Source organism: Pocillopora verrucosa, chromosome 10 (genome assembly GCF_036669915.1).
Source record: "Pocillopora verrucosa isolate sample1 chromosome 10, ASM3666991v2, whole genome shotgun sequence".
Classification (NCBI taxonomy): domain Eukaryota; kingdom Metazoa; phylum Cnidaria; class Anthozoa; order Scleractinia; family Pocilloporidae; genus Pocillopora; species Pocillopora verrucosa.
In genome coordinates, this window is record NC_089321.1 from 10,562,474 (window position 1) to 10,581,847 (window position 19,374).

Sequence of the window (19,374 nt, forward strand, 5' to 3'; positions counted from 1 at the left end):
TAGAGCATTTTTCAATAGAGTCTTGGAAGTCATCCGGCTTTGCTTTGGTTTTACTTCACTCAACTTTGTGATTGGTCTAGAAAACACACGCCACTCTCTCAACCAATCAGATATAAATCTTAAAACAATTGCGACTCGGTCATTCATGTATTCCCGCGCTTCAAGCGGCTTACAAGTTGTCAGTTACTTTGAGTCCTCATTGGCTGATGATGATGTAATCTTTTTTCTGATTGGTCGTTGTGATAACTTTGGTTTTGGTTTTTTAATACTCAGTTTAAAACTGTTTTATTTCTTAGCTTACTTATGCTCAAGAGTAAAGAAAAATAAACCCTGTGTTTTCAGAGACAAAGTTTATACATCCCCCCCACTTCTCCATCGAAATTTCCTGGGTCCACCCTTGCGTATGTGGTTGCTAAACCCTAAGCAAACAAGAGGAACGCAGCAGAATTTTACCACTTGGTATGAGTGACAATTTAATGTGAAGCAGATTGTTTACAATATGCTAAACAGAAAATGTGTTGTAACACCATTTATATGGTAAGTGGTTTAGAGACCTCATGTGAGTTTTTAAAATCGAAAATAATAAGCACGTTGTAATAGACACGAGCCGATAAACGTTTTTTTCGAAATGAATTATTCCTCTTTTTTCGCCTCTGTTTCATAGAGTTTCCATAAGTCGTAGAGCCGTCCTTTGTTATCTAAATTCCTGAAAAATGAAATACAAGAAATTTTGAGAAAGAAAACATCTGCTTTTTAAGACAAGAAACTCCCTTCTGCCGGAAACTAGTTGGCTAGAAGAAACTGTATTTCCTTAAGTCAATGCCTGTCTCGTCTAGGTGCCGAGGCAAAACTGCTAATTTAGAAATAAAAGTCGGGGTGTAAAAGGGGATGAATGAAGCGAAAAGGAAAATTAGAGATTTTTCAGAACACGAACCTTATTTAGTACGCGTATCCTGTTGATTTACAACTTCGTTTTTAGCTTTACCAAAAAAGTTATGAGCCTTTTAAACACCGTGACTTACTGGCTTGTGTGGTTGTTTGTGTGTTTTGTCACAGTCCTTGCTGACCATCGTCAGCAAAATCTGTAACAAATTTGTCCTAACAGCCCGAAAGCACGAAGCCAGAACGTTCGCGCATGAGCAGACGTTCGACCGCTGCGTGACTTGGACCCGGCCCAGTCCTCGTGTCATAAACGATTATAATCCAGCTCACCTTCCGACTTGTAGGCTTGAAAAGTCATCGTTAAATCTGGCTTTTGTTCTCTTGTGTTTCTTGCACTTTCGAGCGGCTACTCTTTTGTTACCGAAGCTATAGTTGCATCCTCTCGCCCTGCATTCGGCAGTGAGGCTCAGTACAATTATCACAATCATCAAAAGGGAAAGTAGAATTGTTCTATTCATGATATTTCCCTGAAAAATAGAACAGATGAGACGAAAATTTAGGTTCGTAAACGTGTACTCGTCTGGTTCTGTAGATGCTCGTCTGTTGAGGCTTTGCACGCTTTGGCTTTCAGAAACTATACACTTTCTAAGAAAGCTGAGGCGTTTGCGATTGAATGTCTATAACGACCAATTATAATTATAAGAAAGGAAAACAACTTTAAGAGCCAACGAGAACTCAAAGTAAAAATAACCAAACTGCCTAAAGCGCGGGAAAACGCGGGCGACCAAGTCATGATTGGTTTTAGATTTACATCTAATTGGTCGAGTTGTGTGACTTTTTTAACCAATCACAAAGCGAAGTAAAGCAAAACCATTGCAATAGTGGATTACTTTCGACAATCAATTACAAATTGCTTTATTTTGTAAAATTTTTGTGGAGCGAAATATATTTTCTTGTCATTTTTGAGAATTCGATAACCTTGATCGTGCACGGGCTGGCCTCAATGCGGTTGAGTAGATTTAAAGATAGCACCAGCTTTCCTCTGTTATATCAGAAGCAGCATTTGTTTTGTCCAATGTAGATGTGCTCGTCAACTGAAGTTGAGATTCAGCGGATCAATATCAGTGTCTGGGCAACTGCCCACCTACCCCTCCCCTAACCTGACTGTTGTTGAGTTAGGGAAGGGATAGGTGGGCAGTTGCCCAGATACTGATATTGATCCGATTCAGCTAATATATCAAGAACACTAAACTACGAAATTTACGTCATTTCTGTCTATCTTTGACGTGTTTGAACAGCCAAGTTGATGGTCTGACTCAAGGTGTACTTCCAAGAACCGACTAAGCAAAGAGCGTGGAAGGCAGGGTGGGGTAAGCCAGAAATTGCTCCCATCAGCCACTGCACCCCTTCAGCCTGTTATTAGCACAACCAGTTCCATGAAAAATAAACCAGTCGTAAGTTTATAGATTCGCAGCTGGCGCTTTACTGAAAAATATTTGCTTAATCACAGCCTCTAAACCAGCCTAACGGATGTTTTTTTTTTCCAAATGTTTACTCTAAACATAACGATTGCGGGAAGGGGATTGCGATTGGGGAAGGGGAGTGCTGAACAGCCTCTGGATAATTCACGAAATTCTACATTTAGAGAATTTTTCATTTTTGTCAGATCAATCCGTTTTAACTTTCTCCATTCCTAGAAATCCTGGTTCCATCTCGGTTTGTTAATTCCTCTTTTGGCTCGATCTAACTCATAGAAATAATATTTTTCAGTCTCCATCAAGTTGACACGAATTATGATGATAAGTTTCCTTCCAGTTTTGCGCCATTTTCCATGATTATTTACAGAACCCAGCCTTCCAGCGCATATTAAAACTCAAAAAATTCGTCAATTGGGGTAAATGCGATTGTAATCGTTGTTCAAAGAAATGTGAAAACCGCTCGCCACGAAAGTCTGGCTATCGAAGTTACCATGTGAAAAATCCAGGGGGAATTGATTTTGGATCGAGTAAGCCCGGGGTTCGAGGTATCAAGAGCTTGAGTATTCGAGAGTAAAATTAGATCGAATGTTTGACGTAAAGGCAAGGGAAATCGATTTCGGTTCGATTTAACGCGAAGTTCGAGTCAGCGATGGTTCGCTTTGTCCATTATGCAGTAGCTTGTCACGTTATTAGAAGACTCACAGCGAGGCAGGCAAAATCATTTTCATTATTGGGAGGGTAAACAAAAATTCATGAATCGAATTCATTTGAGCAAAAAGTTAGCTAACTCCTCATACCAACCAGGCAGAATTCAAATAACTAATTTTGAGCTGATAATGATATTAAAACAGAGACCAAACATATGAAAATAGGTGTCATTACACAAAACGGTTGCTTCCAACGTCTGTTCGCTTATTTAGGAGGAAAAAAACCGATAATTCGTGGCTAGACTGTGAATTTCTTAGCAGAATTTTGCATAAATGCTAAAAAAAAACATACACTGACACAAATTTCTTTAAAAAAAAGCGCACGAATTAAAACTAACGAGCGATGTTTTTTGGGAGTGCTCGATAAAAACTTGGGCTTATTCACCAATCGCACTTTCAGTTGTCACCTCTTAATGCCTGTTGACTCTATCCAAAACTTTTAATCGTCACCTCTATTATATAACAGGCACTGAATGTTCGGACGAAAATAATATTTTGAGAAACGGATGCTAAATTTTTTACATTGTTAAAGTTGAACAAAAGAGAAAAAACCACTGAAAAATATAAGCATATGAAGATAAGCAAAGCTTTCATGCCAGTTTATCTGTCAATTCTGGACGCCCTCATTATACGAATGAGAATTTGAAATAAGTTTAATTTTTTTTCAACGTTTTGACAAATTTCTTTTGAATATTTTGAATAAAACTATTGTAGTTCAATGTTGAGTTTTCTTTTCTGAACCGGACACTAAATCCGAAACATAGTCGAGGAAAATTAATGAAGAAAAAAATCAGAGAAAAAAACCCAGTCATGGGTTCATGTGAGTTTAACCGCAAATCCTGATCCCTCTTGTCACAAAGTACATCGATATTCTTTTTTCTTATTTGTTCTTGCTTTGAATATTTCAATGCGCGATAAAGCTTCCATAGCAAGCCAAAGCAGTGAAAAACATCTTTATACGAAAACGTATCCCGAAAGAGCTAGAATTTGAATAAATCAGTGTACGAAGATTTGTTTTTGACCTACCTTGATCCCAGATCGTTTTATACTGTCACCGGCTCGCTATCTTTTTTATGAACCAAACTCGCACACTAGAGCGCAGAGGCCTGCTTTCATTAACACTGCACTAGGCAAGTTACACGTCCTTCTTAAAAATGACAGATAGGAGCGTGCAGCCCGAGGGCCAAAAACATGTATTGTAATGTTTCAACAATACTTTTAGACAGCGTGGCTCGATCTAATTCAATTATTTTATTATAACAATTGGCGAAGGCTTTCAACAATGTAATCGTGAAATTTTATGACATGTTGGCTTCTGAAAACCTCATATTCAATTGATCATGAGTCCTAATTTTCATCGGCGATGCCTGCGGTTAACGATGTGTCACGTTAAGCGAAATACCGACGTGGTAATGGATTTCAATGGGCAACTGTGTACTCATCAAAAGATATCATATCATTTTTGACTCACCACAAATTATTGCTGAGAAAATTGTGCAATTTGCGATCTCCACCATCTGCAATACGTACGACCGGTGATCTTGCCACCCGAATAAATAACTAAGCAACGGATCCGACAAATATTAGGAACTCAATTGTTCCTGCCGCCTTGCTCAAAACAAAAAAAAAGGAAAAAAAGCGTCTCACTAAATGGCGATTTTTATTCAACGCACGACTTAGAAATTTTCGTTATGTTCGGTTATTTTCTTTGGTTCATACGCGTCGTTGAAGACGTCTGGGAAGCTTCATATCGGCTTTTCAGGCAAATATTGCGTTATTTCCCATGAAACTTGGTATATAGTTCCTTCCGTGAGGTTGAATGGCGCATCATTTTTTTTTAACCCCTCCAGCTCTAACTGTTAAGGAAACCGTTGCAAATTTGCCTAGCACAATATGTTATGACTACCAAGTTCGTCTTTTCAACTCAGTCCTTATTGACTAGAAATCGCACAAAGGGTTTCAGGGGAAGTAATAACCCTGAGTCGTGAAAACGCTTACCTACCCGAGGGCAGTGTTTCATTCTCTCGAGTAAGTTAATCAGTTGTTTTTTTTTTTTTCTTTTTTTTCATTCTAAAAAACAAACAAATCAAAGAGGAGGTGAATCGCTATCTGTCAGGGCTAAAACTAATTAGGTATCGTTTCACAATGCTTCAGTGATGATTTTCTGGATTGAAGCAACTTGAAAAAAAGGCTACTCTTGAAGAAGGTGTTAAATGTGTGGGTTTGCGCACATGTGTGTGCTAATGAGCGGAGGAGGCATTATTAACGCATGCGCTGTTGGCATATGTCACATGCTGTCAAGTGAAAACATGATAATATCTCTGTCAAAAATTTAAGATAATTTAGACATATTTTCAAACATATGTTTCTTTGGCAGATATTTTACCCCAGTGACGTTTTCAGTAACTAAATTTGCGTATTTCCCCAAATTTCGCAAGCTTTATTCACACTAGATACAATGGAAAACCACAGAACCAATTATTAATGGTTAGAAAAGTTTCTAGAAAAATATTTCCTTTCTCCCTCGAGTAAGAAAACCATGCGTCATTCCATCTAACAAACTAACAACAATTTATTTACATACGTAAGCCAAATTTATTTCGATCCAGAAACTAGGGAATCCTGATTTAATTTTCACTTAGAGTCTTTGGGAAATTTTACATAGCACCGTAAGAGTTTGTACCGGAAACAAAACTGAACAATTCTGAAAATTGACGAAGGTAGATCGACCGAAAATTGTCTTTTATCATGGAGCAGTCGCCTTCCTAGTATTCCGTGTCAGACAATTGAAGACTCTTGCCAAGTCTTTACCTAAGCTATTTTTAAAAAACAAAATCTTTCTAATAATCTAAAAAAAGAAATTAAGAATTGTATCCTAAGTTAGGTCACTGCTCAAAAGTTGTTTCCTTTATCAAAATATTTTTCACATAATTTTTTTTTCACCTAATGAATTCGATAAGGAGAAAAAAATTCACTCTTACAGCATAAGATAATGTATCTTTTGGCAAATGACCATACACCTTGAAAAAATAAAAAACATTGTAGACATTTTTAATCAAAGAATTTACATGAAAATTTAAAAAAGGATAAGAAACAAATTAAAGACGGACAATTCTAGGCGTGGAAGTCGAAAGGAAGGAAACTGTTAATTTCTCCTGTTACAAGCCCGTCAAGAAGAGGAAATTTCTTTCCAACGAGAACGTGAGATTTAGTTTCCCGTGCGCCAGCTCTGCTACATGGGGTGCTTCGATCCAATAAAACTGATTCTGTTGGAAAGCATGCAAGATTCTTGTAACACCTACTTCATCGAGAATTTCGCCCACGTTTCCCCACCTAATATACTTAATAATCTGTTACCTCGATCGCAGGTTCCCTCTCTCCCTCTCCTTTGTTAGCACAGGGCCCTGGGAACCAAGTTTGCAGTGCAAGAAATCGACACGAGCTAATTCTGTCGGTGCTATATAATTATTTACTTTTAAAATCTGATATTTCAAGCAGATTTCTGGGAAAAGAGGGAAATGGAAACTATCTTAAGTCAATGCTATTTTGAAAACATATTAATGATAGAAAATACACGAGTGATAAAGTGAAAGCTAGTTCCGCTAGTGATAAGATAATATCCTAGGGCTATGCTCCAATTTGAGTTCACTTATTTGAAACTAAAGGCTATTCGCAGAGATTTTAACTTCATTTCCGCTTTTTTTTTTTTTTTTCCCTGTGCCTTGCCAGGTGAATAATTCTTTTTCACCCATTTTTAAGTCAATATATGAAACAAGATATATTATTTCAAGCCTTAGATAAATTTTTAGGTGTGTGGAAGATATGATCAACGGACTGTATCGAAAAGTCCGTGCTTATAAATCATAGAGTTATTTTAACTCACATTTGATTCACTTTTTGATTATTGTATAAATTCCATGCAAATGAAAAGCTGTTTTCGATACGATCGAGGAAGTGTAGATATCTTCTCAACGAGATTTCGATAAAGTCGTACTTTACCAAGTGCTCGACGCCTGTTTGACAAAGATAAAGTTTACACTTTACTGTGGATATGATATGACATTCTTAAGATTAAAACTGTAGGTTATCTACAGCTAAGTGTTCTGTCGACAATTACACTCAATTGTAACATACTTTTTTTAATTCTTTACATTTTGCGACGAAATTGTATAACTGATGACTGACAGGAAGCTTTCTGCTGTTATTATGTTGAAAACACTATTGAAGAGTCCAAGTTTGTTTTCAGCGTCAAATGATATCTTATTTGAAGAGCATGTTTACTATATTCTTTAATGTCTGGTCTTTCTTTTGAACGCCAGCTTTGACCTCCTGTCGACACCGGAAAAATAAACAAATGAATGAAATCGGTAAATGGAACACTTTGACACTGAATGAAAACCTCTTACGACGTGAATGCATGATTTTTTTTTCTGTCAAAATACCGCTTTTTCAAATATTCGTCTTCTATATCGGTCGCCAAAAGCTCCGTGGCTTACGCGTATTAAGTCAAACCGTCAACGGTTTAATTGAAGAAAACCCCTTGAGTTTGCGGTATTCAAATAATGCACATATGATGATGCAATTGAAATAGAAAAACACGAATAATAAAGGTTATTAGGGCAACATTGATGACTATTTAGAGCTATTCTTGCTCTTGGAAAACTTGAACAGTTCTTAAAACGTTACAATCATGAGAAAAGATGAAATTAGTATACATTGCAATTAACAAATCTGTGGCAATTTTAAAAAGAGAAGGTTTTCTTGGTGAGAAAGAAAAAAAATAAAAAACATAAATTAGTAAGGGCTTTGCTAGTAATCCTCTCAATATTTTAAATTAAAAGAAATTTACCAACGCGATTACAATCCTTGAGAGTTAGCTTGGTTCTGAAATTTCGATTGTTGGACGAATATCTAACAAATTTTAATCAAGTACGTGTCTCTTGCTGTTCTTTAACTAAAAACACACAGTCACATTCAGTTCCGCTTTGAGAAAGATTCGTGGTCATTGAAAAAAATCAAACTCTTAACTTTTTTTTTTTTTTAAGTAAGAGGCGTTTTGAAATTGAAAGCATTGCGAAGGCTAAGAACATTGAAATGTCTTATGTGGGCGAGTTAGTAGGGCTTCGTATTTCAGCGAGGATATTGGATACCGGGAAAAACACAGCTGAATTGTATCGTTTCAAAACGAAAAAATGTATATAACGGAAAGTTACAAATACCATGAAAGGCCTTAAGAAAATTATATACCACTGTTTGAATTTATCTAAGGCTTTGAAGTATATCATTATCCTCATTTCGTTTCAAAAAACATCGTAAAACCAACTGGTCAATTCAAACTTAAAAGATCCGCTTGAACAAAAACCATGCCGGTGCGTATTTTAATCACCATGTTTTTTAGTTGAAATAAAATGTATTTCATAGAACATTGACTTCGATAGTCTTTAAACAAAAGTTGAGTAAGTTCGAATACATGAGCAGAGTATTCAAGTAGTGACTTTTAGTCGATTTGTATAGAGTTCGCGTCTTCAACAAATGTCAATTATAAGCACAAATGTGACTATAAGCTAAAATTAAAGAGTAAAACTTCACGGGTTGAAACTTGCGTCTATTAAACTAAATGTATATCTAAACTAAAAACTTACTGTTTCTTTTTCAACAAAGGTTTGAAGATTTCCGTCACGTTTCACTCGTCTGGCATTCAGAGTGGTATAGTCCGCTTTGATTTAAGCCGCGAGTTAAGATCCCCCTTTAGTTGGTTTCAAAGAGTAAACAAATTTGTACATGTCAGCTGCTCTCTGTTAAACGCGGTGGCTCTCGGACATCCGTTTCGTGGTTTGTGGTAATGCATGTAATAGTATCCTGACAGTAGAAATTTGGTTTTTCTCGCATCTATTATGCCAGTATTGTTTCAATGTTACGCCAAAGGAAACACGTAAGAGAGAGTTGTTTGTTCCCAATTGTAATCCTGTTTTACAAATTCTCGATGTTTTCATTTTCCCACCCCGTGCAAACTAAATAAGAACTACCTCAAATAGGTAGTCTCTCGAGATGCACAAATGTTAAAACAAATGTAGATAAAACAATAGTAAAGTTTTACTTTATTGATTAAGTTCCATTGATTTGGACACTAAAACTGATAAAATTATTGACACCGCGTCCGATATGACCTATTATCGCACCAAAGCGGATACAATAATAAAAAGAACGAAATTATCAGCATTTCTATCACAGGGCCAGGAGAAGGCCTGTTTTCCGATGAAGGTTTCACCGTGCACTATCCGTTAAATCAGTATTTTATTCAGCGAACAATTAATTCTCATTTGAAAAATGATTTGAAAGTATTTTCAGTCTATAACTCTGTAACACTGTAGTACAAGTGTAGCACTTTGCTTTTGACTTACATTAAACACGTCTTACACACAGTCTCAACAAAATGCAATTTACTAGGACAATTTCTCTATTTCGCCGCAGGCAATGAAGTTATAATGAAACTTCTGCAGGCGTAACTGGAACGTTTTCAACTTGATTCAAATCGTATTTCGGTCATCAAAATTGAGACCCACTTACAATTAATTGGCAACAAAGTTGTAACTGATTTATTGAACTTGTAGTGTTAAGTCTTCGCGGCCTTGTATTTCGAGTGGTTTTAAAAGATAAAAAATCTCGATATGGCTAAGCTCTCTTCAGTTTCGACAATCCCTTTTCAAGTTTTTTAAAAGTCAATTGTCTCACGCAATATTATTCAGTTTGTAAGTGAAAAAATATCAGATATACTTAATTTACTGATTGTTAACTCGCACGGAGACTTCAAAAAGTAAGAATCGACGGGACTAAGGTTAAACCATCTTCTTCCAATTTGACTAAGTGAAAATCTCGATCGGAATTAGCCGCATTGAGGCTCTCACCAATCAAATCATTTAATCATTTTTCTTCATAGTGCCGCACATAACACTAGATAATTCTCATAGGTAAGTATTGCATCTCCTATTTACACGTAAGAAAATTTACTCTTTCTGTTTTTGTGCGCCTAGTAAGAGAAAACAGTACAAAGCAAAAGGAATCAGTAGAGGGAGCCCGGTCAGTTTGTGGGGTTATGACTGCACAGACAAGTAATACAAGGCCAGATCAATTAATTCAAACGCCGTAATTCTCATGGGCCGCGCAACAGGCGCAATAAATGGCGTGCAAGGAAGTGATAGTTCGGCATCGGAAACAACCCCCGCTATGCGTCCGGCACAATTTCGATTCAAACTTGATCTAATGCATCCATTTTATCATTTTCACTCAATACGGCAACATCAGAAGAACAGAGTTTAAGACAGGTGCACCTTTGCAAGGGCGCGGCTAGTAGAAGGGGTTCCCCTAGATCCACCCCTCCTATTTAAATAATCTGGTATATCCCACGATGCCAGGAGGTTACCAGTGCAGCCCCCTTTCTTTTTTACCAAAAAAAAAACCACCTATGCGCCTGTTTAGTTCTCAGTGAGATTTTTTTCTGCATACCGATGTAAAATATAGTGTAATTCGCAAATGAGGAGCCTTAGGGGTCCAGTAATCATTTACCAGGGCGAAGTGGGTTAATGGGAGGGGGGGTGGAGGAATTTTCTCCCCTCCCCCCCCCCACAGCTAAAATCTCAATCCCCCTTCCCTTTCCAGGCGATGAATAATGTCTATGTAAGTTGAAAATGTAATTTGGCCTTCGTAGAGAGTTTCTAAGCTGACATTTCTAGCTTTAGCCCTTCGTCAGATCGACCGTCTAAGTGCGATTTTTGCCGCAACGGAATGAACCTGAAAGAGGAGTGGAAACCTGGAAGGAGGCCCGTGGATGCTTCCAGATGTGCCACGGGTTTCATACCCGTAATTCGATGGGTATGAAAGAAGCCGAAAAAAACTTTCTAAGCTTCTGTCTCGCTCTAAACCATGAAATTTTTCACAGTCCTGCTGGGTACCCTGTGGTTCGACTTAGCAGCCACACTTGCGTAAAGCCTTCTGGGTCAACTCGCTATCTTTGAGAATAGCAGCAACGATACCTTGTTCATAATCCATTTATAACAACCTTTGAAACTCATCTTTTTGCTAAAAATGGTTAAGATGAGGCCAGAAACGAAGAAGAGGGTCCAGACTGTCATAAAATTTAGCAAGACAGCATTTCATTGGGGTTTTATCCCGCTGATTATATATCTGGGTACGTTAACTCACGTATCTGCAGCATAGCTCGTATTTGGTCATATTTCCCGGGACTAAATTGTGCTAAATGATATTAGAAATAACTATAAGATATAGAAGGTACTTACTAGAGCTCGATCTCGTCTCTTTTCAGGACTAAAGCAGGGTGGAGAGCCTGGAATGCCAGAACCAACTTTGTTAAGGTAAACCAGTTTGTGGAGATCACTAACCACGTGTGAAGAACACCGTAGCTTAAAGGCTTTGGTGTAACTTGTTGAGTGTTTCCGGGAATAATTTCTGCTCTCTTTTCCTCATTTTTGGGGTTGATTTGCTCGTACGTCACCCAATTTTATTGTTCACAAACAGTACTTAAAGTTAGTCATATGATTTATAAAACATGTGTTATTTGACCGATGTTTATAAAGCTCTATTTTAGGTAGCGTTTTTCTCTGATTGAGTAATTTGAATTTCTGATTGAGTAATTTCCATCGGCTTGATACGTTTTAGGTAAGAATATCGACAATCATTTAATGGTCCAACGGGTGTTTAACTAGTCACTGACTATTTATGTTACTAACAGACGTCATAATGTGGGTAGGAACAAAAAAGAGGTGCAGCAGAGTGTGTCACCGATGTTCTTATCACATTTTGAGGTCATCTGTGACCTACTACTGAGCAGACTTACAGCAACATGGCATCTATTTGTGCTCTATATTTTATAAAGAAGCTAAACCTGTTGTTGTTCTTGTCATCCATGGGTGCATCTTCTGGTAGATTATAAGCAAGAACCAATCAACATGCAGATATAATTCAGCTTATTATATATTTTAATGTATTCAGCTCCACAACACCCAAGCTCCAAGTATTACCATGCCATCTACTTGTCGTAAAAAAAAAAAGAGAAATTTGAATTTTTTTTTTTTCATTGTCAGTCTTCTTTGGGCTTAAATCAAGACACAGCTGTGAAGTTTATGACAGTCAAGAACAAGGTCTATGGGTTTACTCAGCTGATGCAATGTGTGGATTTTAACAGAAACTATTTCAAGCTGATGACAAAACACAATGCTCTAATGTATCATATGTCTACAGTGAAATAACACTGGAAAACATGTTTGGCTTGAAAATAAATGTACAAAATAATTGTGTATTGGGTTGTTAGTCTTTGAGCTATTTCAGGATATGAGCCTGCTTTGGATGTTTTTTTTTCTGCAGTACTTTGTCATCCCTTTTTATCTAGGAGAAATATGTGAACTCTGAGGAAAGAAAAGATCAGTTCATCTGAATGATCTTCATCATTGTTGTAAAATTTTAAATATCATGAGCCAGACAGTGAGAAAAACAAGACAATGGAACCAAGACATGTTTGTTTCACATAGTGACAGTAGAGATTTCTTAATGAACACTGTTGGATCAAAGCTAAAAATTAAAATACCCATCACAGGGTTTAATAAAGTAGATACAGTGATTGCAAAATGCCACTCTTGACCCTCACAATAGCAAGATCTCAATATTAACCCTTTACACTCTAACATCAGTATTCATATTCTCTGCACTGATCTCTCTACATTCATGTGATAACAACAAAGAGAATTTATTTGACATTATTCAGGAGCTTTTTAAACTGGTGATCATTTCCTGTATTCTCATGATATTTACACTTGATTCAAGGGTTATACTGCAAGGTGCAATTAGAAGCCAGTCACATTTAAGGTTGAATTGGTTAATGCTCACAACTATCTGCTTTAAATTTCCATTTTTGTACAGAGAATTCTGAGTTTGATCAATAGTCTTCTTACTTCTCATCCCATCCCTGCTGGACAATTGATCCACTAATGGTTGTAAGGGAAAAACATTTTGATAAATGTCAGAAACAAGTATACAACTTTTAAGTACTTTTCAGTAACAACTGAACCAAAGAAAATTCAGTATAAAGTAATTATTCCATGGAATGTGCACTCGGACAACTTTTATAGGTTGTGAGGCAACAAAAAAAAGGAATGAGTGAGCGCAGTGGTTTGTGCACACTTTCCATGGTATGTTTTTGTTTCATACTTACTGAGATCTACTCTGCCAATATCTACACTGTCAAGATCTACATTGTAACATACAAAGCAAACAAATGTGAAAATACATTGCTCATCTAATCAGAGACACAAACAAAACTGACTTCAGTGTAAATCTCATGATGCATGTAATAAATCTGATTACAACTGAAAGAGGTAAGAATTACTCAAGTTAATTTGTTAGTGTATTCGAATGCTGCTGGGCATTTTCCTGTTGAAGCCATCTCTATGCTACCAGCAGTATGCATATTCTCCATTCTGTCCTCTGTAAATTTCCTTAGTTTCTGACAAAGAAAATTTGTTTAACAGTCAAGTGCTTCCTAAGTTGATCACTTTCTTTCTTCTTGTGACTTTAACATTTGATTCAGCGGTGAAACCGCAACAAGAACTCAGATGTCAGTCACTCTTTGAGGTCAAAAGGCTAAAACTATGTTGAAGTTTGCGGAGGAAGATATTGTATTTGCTTTTTCAGATTTCAAAAATGGAAAGTTGAAACTTTTTACAGTTCCAATGAGAACATATCTTTTAACCCTGGAAGGTTGCATCCTTTAAATCTACTGTGGAAAAAACAACACATTGAGGACCATGAGAAAAAGGAACACAATTTAATTTATTAGAACTAGCAAAATGACATTAACAAATTAATGTTGCCTAAAGTGCTAGGATGTTAGATGAGTCATGTCATGTGTAACTATGGCAAGAAAAGCCAGCCTCATCTACTTTGTAAGCTGTTCCCTCTTCATTAACAAAATGGATCAATATCAGTATCTGAACTGCCCACCTACCCCTCCCCTAATCCAACATCAACCTTAAGTTGTTGTCAATTGACTGTTGTTAAGTTAGGGGAGGGGTAGGTGGGCAGTTGCACAGATACTGATATTGATCCAACAAAATTTCCATCATCTTGCTGGCAAGAATTTGGCTTTTCCTTGGATCATTACCTGGATATTTTCAAGTCTAAGATGATGGTTTTTCAAATGGGTCTTAAAAAGAAAAGCTTACAAATGACTGGATTGCAAAACCATGTCACTGTAAAAGATTTTAACCCCTTATGGATGTTAAAGGGTTAACTACCATGAGTGACCAAGACAGAATTTTTCCTTAAAAAATATTTATACAACATCAACCAGATAGGTAATGAGAATAAAGAAAAACATCAATTTGGGAATAACTAATTGATCCAAACTGAACTAATATTATAATTGTATGGTTGACAGGGAGACTTACAAATTTGATGTGGGAGTTAAATGGTTAACTCCTAAGATTTGTTAGTGAATTGTACCCTCAAGATGTTACAAATTCCCTGTAAATTAGATACAAGACTTTAGGGTTGGATCAAGACAACAACTTCTACCTGATCAGTTTGAGTATTCTCATTAATTACTGTTTGTTGGATAATGTATGGATTTTTGGAGGGGAGGTACATGTTAATCACTTCTTGGAGTTTAAGGGTTAACATGTTATTTCTTGTTTTATTTCTACATTGCGCATAACATAGGCTCATAAAATAAACAAGTCTTTACTTACAAAGTACACACAATCCCTTGAGTTAAAACAAGTAGAATAAATGGTAGTTATTTCTAACATAATCAAAACTAGAACAAAATTATTTACCATGATTAGTTATCACCAGCCAGATTTGAGCACCAATAGGACAGTGAACGAGTCATGCTTGAAATTGGACAATGTATGCATCATGTCTATGTAATTGGACAGTGTGCGTGTAATGGCTGTACAAATGAACAACATGCATGCTCTGTTGTCTCGCATTTCGCCAGGTTAACTGTTGTTTTTTTGCATGAAAATGTATAACATTAAAAATTAATTTGAGTCTAAAATTTTGCCATAGTTTTGATTAATTGGTAACAGGACTTTGTTTCATCCAATTGTCTTTAATAATACTCTAATAACAAGTTGGATTCTCACTTCCTGCTTGTCCAATTTCACTACTCACTTGTACAGTAACAGACTTAATTGAACTCCACTCAGTCCTATTATCATCACTTGCCATCCAAAGCTACATTTATATTCCTTAATCTCAAAAACAGGATCTATTGTACAAGGTTGTATTTCTTTTAAAATCATAAAATGCCCTGCTTTTCTTTGACCCTTTCCTGGTCCTCTTTGCTGTTATCATTGACATAAGATTGAGAAATGGCTCAAAAATAATATAGAATCAATTAGGAAATAAAGGTATTTTTTTCCCTTGTCATTCTTAAATATATTATTTCCAGTCATTTTCAGGGATAAAGATGGCACACACCACAACTTTCAAGGCCTGGAAAATTATAATGTAGAATTCCTTAACTTTCAAAGGTATCATTGACATCATAAACCCTGAACTAGCTATTGTTGTGTTGTTGTTAAAAAGTATCCAAAAATAAACAAAACAGATGCTGAGAACATCAAAGCAAACAAACTTGTGCCTCATGTGTCCTTCTGACTTGACGTAAAAACCTTTCCATGCAATTTGTATAGTCTTGTTGCAGATTAGGTGGAACAGTGATAAGCCTATACAGCAACTGATTTCAGATAGTTTTTACAAACATCAAGCTGCCAAATAAAAAGATGATGGGTAAAAACTCCCTCAGCTGTCTCCATTTTCCTCCTTATCATTTGTTTGGGTCCATGTTACCCTGTCTTCATAAAACTTAATAACTATCTGTGGCCATCTTTTATTTGCAATGGTGGATGGTATCAAATCTGCTCTATCAGTGTCTTTCCTGGAAAAATAAATTACAAAAAAGTCAACATTTATCATCATTTTGCACCTTTTGGTCTACTTAATTTGTAAGGAAGATATTCCTCTTTATGAAGATATCTGCGTAAAGATAACTGCAGAGGAGGTTTTCTCTCAGCCATTTCTATCCTTCCCAAAAGAAACTGTTTCGTCATTAGCTCAGCATGTGTTTGTTTTTGTTGGAAGACAGTACCTCCAGTTTTTAAATAAACTACTTTTCATTGGTTATAAGCTCACTTCCAGAAATGCAGAGATGCACACCTAATCAAAGGGTGTCTCATCTTCTTGCCTTTCTCTGTCCTCTTTCCCCACTGTTCATTCCAACTCTAAATCAAACATGGTTGGTTGAATAAAGAACTGTGAGCTTGTAATGTTAACTTGCTCTAATAACAAGCCTACAATGCAGGCTACCATCACAAGTCAACCCAAACTTACCATTTTATAAGGAAATGAACCTTCCCTTCCACATCTGTGGCTCCAAGAATATCAGAAGCTTCCCACCCTTCAGCAAGGGGATCTACATCATCTTCTTTTCCAGGCTCCTCTTCAGTGACATCATTCGACTCATTTGCTTGCTGGTAAGATTTTTCCTTCTTACCACCAACTGTTTCTGCAAGTTTTCGCCTCTTGGTTTTACCCTCAGCCTTAATTTCACTGAAGAAAGAAGGTTGAGTTAGAACACCATTAATTTTAGTTAAAATCTAGAACATCTCCTCTTCCACCTCTTGTCCCCTTTGAGGGATTAGAATCTAATTTCTCCAAACAATATCACCCCCTAAATCTCACATCAAATTCACAAGCATAAATGAAATAATCATCAACTGGAGAAGCTCCTGGTTGTTAAACAAATTCTCCTTGTCAACACCTTAAAAAAATGTATAGAGAACAGTGTGGAGAATATAAAGAGGATATTACATGGTGACAAGAAGATATTAACTTAATTTTCAAGTAGCAAGAATAATATCTCATGAGTGAGATATTATTTGTGCCATGATAACATAAAATTCATATCTTTGGGTTAATGCGTAATTTTCTTTTTATTACAAGGACAATAAATATACATGGTATAAACTGAAAAGCTGGCTTTAATACAATTACTGGATAACAATACAAACAAAATATCTGTTGCCCAAATTATAATAAGGTCAGTTAGGCCAAAATACATGGGACAAGGCGTGAAATAGCACCTAAATACAGACGCCAATGTGACTACATTTTTCACTTTTGCAACCCAATCCTGAAAATTAGTTGCCAAATTGGCAACTAGAATGTTTCATCATAACCTTACCAAGGGATATAGTAAATTAAAAAGATTTGCAAAGATAAACCCTAAGCAAACTTCCTTGTTAAGTTTGTTTCCAAAACACAGCACATGTATCTCGATAAATAACTAGACACCATCTTGGATTTAGGTGAGCTTGAAGGTTGTATATCATCCATCCTAGTGTCCACTTTGTAACACATTAAAGATCTTTTCACTAACTTAATTTTGGAGGGTCTATCTGGACCACTGACAGCATAAAAAAAAGTTTTGTTTGTCTTTGAAAATGGTGACCAACTTTTTTTGAGTGGCTATCAGAAAAAAAAATCAATTTCCTGCCCTGTGTGAACCGGTTAAATGGGCTTAATGAGCATTTTATTACTGTCTCTGACTTGAATTATTACACATACATACTTTCATTTTTAGCCTCTTTTCACTATGAACCTTTGAAGGTTATTCAGCATACACAGAACTGAAATTTTGTTGCAACTTTCAAGAATTCCTTGAAAATCTTCAATGAAAATGAATTCTATTTTGGTTTTCTTGTTCTCTAGTTGTTTGGGAGGTGCATTTACATCTTCATTGCTTACCAAAACAAATCTTGCAGCTATTTAATATACCAAACAACACACAAACAAAGTTCATTCCTCAAAGTTTGAAAAGGCAGGGAATTGTGACTTTGTTGCTCAATATTGCCATTTGTGTTACATATGAAAGACAGACCACTCCATTTGCGGATGTAATGGTCGTATTGATTGTATGAATGTTTTGGTTGTTGGTAAAACACTCACATCCATATAATAAGAGTATTCATGTTAGGGTCTGATGGGTTAACAGTATAAATTGTGAAGAAAAAACACACAATACAATGAGGTGTAAACAACACCAAAAAACAATAATTAATTTAAAGCCTTAGGAAAATTTGTGGTCACTTAATGCTCAGCCACCGAAATGAGAAATAATAATAACACCTTGTGCATACATGAGGCCTATTTTCTTTAATAAGTAAAGCACTGTCATTTCGTGTTTACATGTTTAATAACGACCTCTTGATGCCAAATCTGACCCAAAAAGGGTGATGAGTATACAAGTAACATCAAGATTACACTGTAAACATTTTGGGCTTCAATAAAAATGCACATCAAACTCACAATTTATTGAGCTGTACCAATCTGACGTAATCCAATGTTACTAAAAGCACAAGATGTACCATAGGTTTGGGGCATCAAGTGCACTTACAGATCACAAATTTTTCACAATCAGTTTAATTCCCCCCAATTGTCTTCGATGATAAATGCAGCATATCTGTGTAAGACATGGAGAACTAACCCACCATATGCGAAAGCGATACCAAAAGGCAAGTAACTTGACTGTTGGAAAAAATCTTACATAAGCATACGGAAAGTTAAGACTACATGTACGATACGGCGAGAAAGATTTCCATTAATTATTACATGAACAATTATTTTACCATCTTACTCCCAAGAGCTTCTGCTGTGTTCGTTTTCAGAGGAATCAGTAATGACTTTGAAAGATTAATTAAACCTTTGAGATCACAGACAAATACTCACATTCGCAACGTGAGCGAACAAACCATGTAAATATTCCAAACAAATTTCACAAACCTGGGTTCTTTTCTTTTCTCTTTTTTCTCCTTTTTTACTGTAGCCTCAAGCCTAGCCTCATGTCTTTCCTTATTCTTTTCGTATTCTTGAAGTAACTCTGAGCAGTCTAAACTGTCCTCGGGTTCCCAGGTATTATCGTTGGAAGAATATCCCTTCCATTTAAGAAGGTATTCAACCTTTCCCTGATGTATACGCTTGCCCACTACTTTTTCCACTTCATATATCTCCTCATCAACACTCTCTTGTTCTATAGTTGGCTGTTTCCCTTCTAATGCTGTTTTCTTCTTTCCCATTTTCAATCTTGTATATATGTACGCAGAACTTTTCAGTTAGTCGCTGTACCTCGCTATTTATTTCAACCAGGGACTTCGGGAACAACGGCCTTCCCGCGCGAATTAGTTTCATAACGCGCCTTCTGATTGGTAGGTTCCCTGGCAATTTCAAATTACAGC

General features: G+C 36.4%; 1 protein-coding gene across 1 annotated transcript; it reads right to left on the reverse strand.

Moving 5' to 3' along the window:
- Positions 1 to 14,740: 14,740 nt before the first annotated feature.
- LOC131780868 (chromobox protein homolog 1) lies at positions 14,741 to 19,300 on the reverse strand. The gene is made up of 3 exons (XM_059097456.2): positions 18,923 to 19,300; positions 16,472 to 16,690; positions 14,741 to 16,019 (listed from the first exon to the last, which is right to left on the reverse strand). The coding sequence occupies exons 1-3, from the start codon at positions 19,213 to 19,215 to the stop codon at positions 15,884 to 15,886; spliced, it is 648 nt and encodes a 215-aa protein (XP_058953439.1). The 5' UTR covers positions 19,216 to 19,300; the 3' UTR covers positions 14,741 to 15,883.
- Positions 19,301 to 19,374: the final 74 nt, after the last annotated feature.